The sequence below is a fragment of the Acanthisitta chloris genome, unplaced genomic scaffold (genome assembly GCF_000695815.1).
Source record: "Acanthisitta chloris isolate BGI_N310 unplaced genomic scaffold, ASM69581v1 scaffold28529, whole genome shotgun sequence".
Taxonomy (NCBI): Eukaryota; Metazoa; Chordata; class Aves; order Passeriformes; family Acanthisittidae; genus Acanthisitta; species Acanthisitta chloris.
The window spans coordinates 2,530-3,581 of NW_008691281.1; the positions used below are offsets into that span (position 1 = coordinate 2,530).

The 1,052-nt window shown below is 62.3% G+C and overlaps 1 protein-coding gene across 1 annotated transcript in view; it reads right to left on the reverse strand.

Annotated features, from left to right (window-relative positions):
- Positions 1–920, reverse strand: part of FASTK (Fas-activated serine/threonine kinase) — a gene marked incomplete at its 3' end in the record, with an annotated part of 3,168 nt that extends 2,248 nt beyond the window's left edge. The window contains exon 1 of the mRNA XM_009082178.1: positions 429–920. Within this exon, the coding sequence (XP_009080426.1) occupies positions 429–813 (385 nt within the window). The remainder of the gene's footprint in view (positions 1–428) is intronic.
- Positions 921–1,052: the final 132 nt, after the last annotated feature.

Here is a 1,052-nt window from a genome sequence, read left to right on the forward strand (position 1 = left end):
TTCAGATATGGGCCAGGGGAGAGATTCGGATTGCTGTCATGCACAGACAGAAGGCACAGCTGGAGCACAGCTGGAATGTGCACAGGGGGAAACCAGTCCGTGAAGGAATGGAGGGCTCCCACCCCCCAGAGGCAGAGGGGGCTCCCAGCTCCTGGAGGAATGAGGAAGCTCCCAAAAGCAGGAGTGCTCCCAGCCCCTGAGGAATGGGGGGGTCCCAGCCCCCTCCAGTCCCTGAAGGAAAGGGGTCTCCCAGAGGCAGGGGGGGCTTCCAGCCTCTGGAAGAGCTGAGCCAGGCAGTCAGTGACAGGATGACCATGACACAGAGCCCCTCCCGCACCAGCTCCAGGACTGTCAACACCCCGCTGTTCCCCAGGGCCAAGGAAGGAGCACAGCCAGGGCCCCACCTGTGCACACCTGGGCTCCCTCACCTGCCATGCTGCGGATGAAGCGCTCCTGACGGTTCTCGTAGAAGAGCTGGGAGCTGAAGATGGCCTCCAGGGCCTTGTTGTTGGCCTCCTGGGCACACAGAGCCAGCATCTCATCCAGCAGGGCCAGCTCATGCTCCCGCATGGCGCTCACCTGGCCCAGAGTGTGCCGCACAAGCCGCAGGATCTTGCGGTTATTGATGAGCTGCTGGTCGGAGGCTGCGTGGCCCTGCAGCGCCTGCGCCCGCAGACGGTAGTAGGAGAGCAGCAGGAAGAGGGTCTGGGGGTGTCGCTCCTTCTCCAGGTGCCGCTCCAGGCTGCTGAGGCAGGACTCAACCAGGGGGTGTGGGCTGGAGGGGTGTAGCCGCATCACACTGCTGAACACCATCGACACGTCCTTCTGGTTGAAGCGACCCAGGCGGCTCCGGGACTCGTCCTCCAGCACCCGCACGAGGGGAGACTCCCCAGGCAGCCCTGCAGGGAATCAGGCACGGGCACAGATCAGATATAGGGACCAGCCTGGATCCAGGGGCACAGCTCAGATCCCCCGGGGACTAAGGTTCATTTCCTAAGTCTCGAACATCTTAAAGACAAATAAACCAAAGAATCCCAGACTGGTTTGGGTTG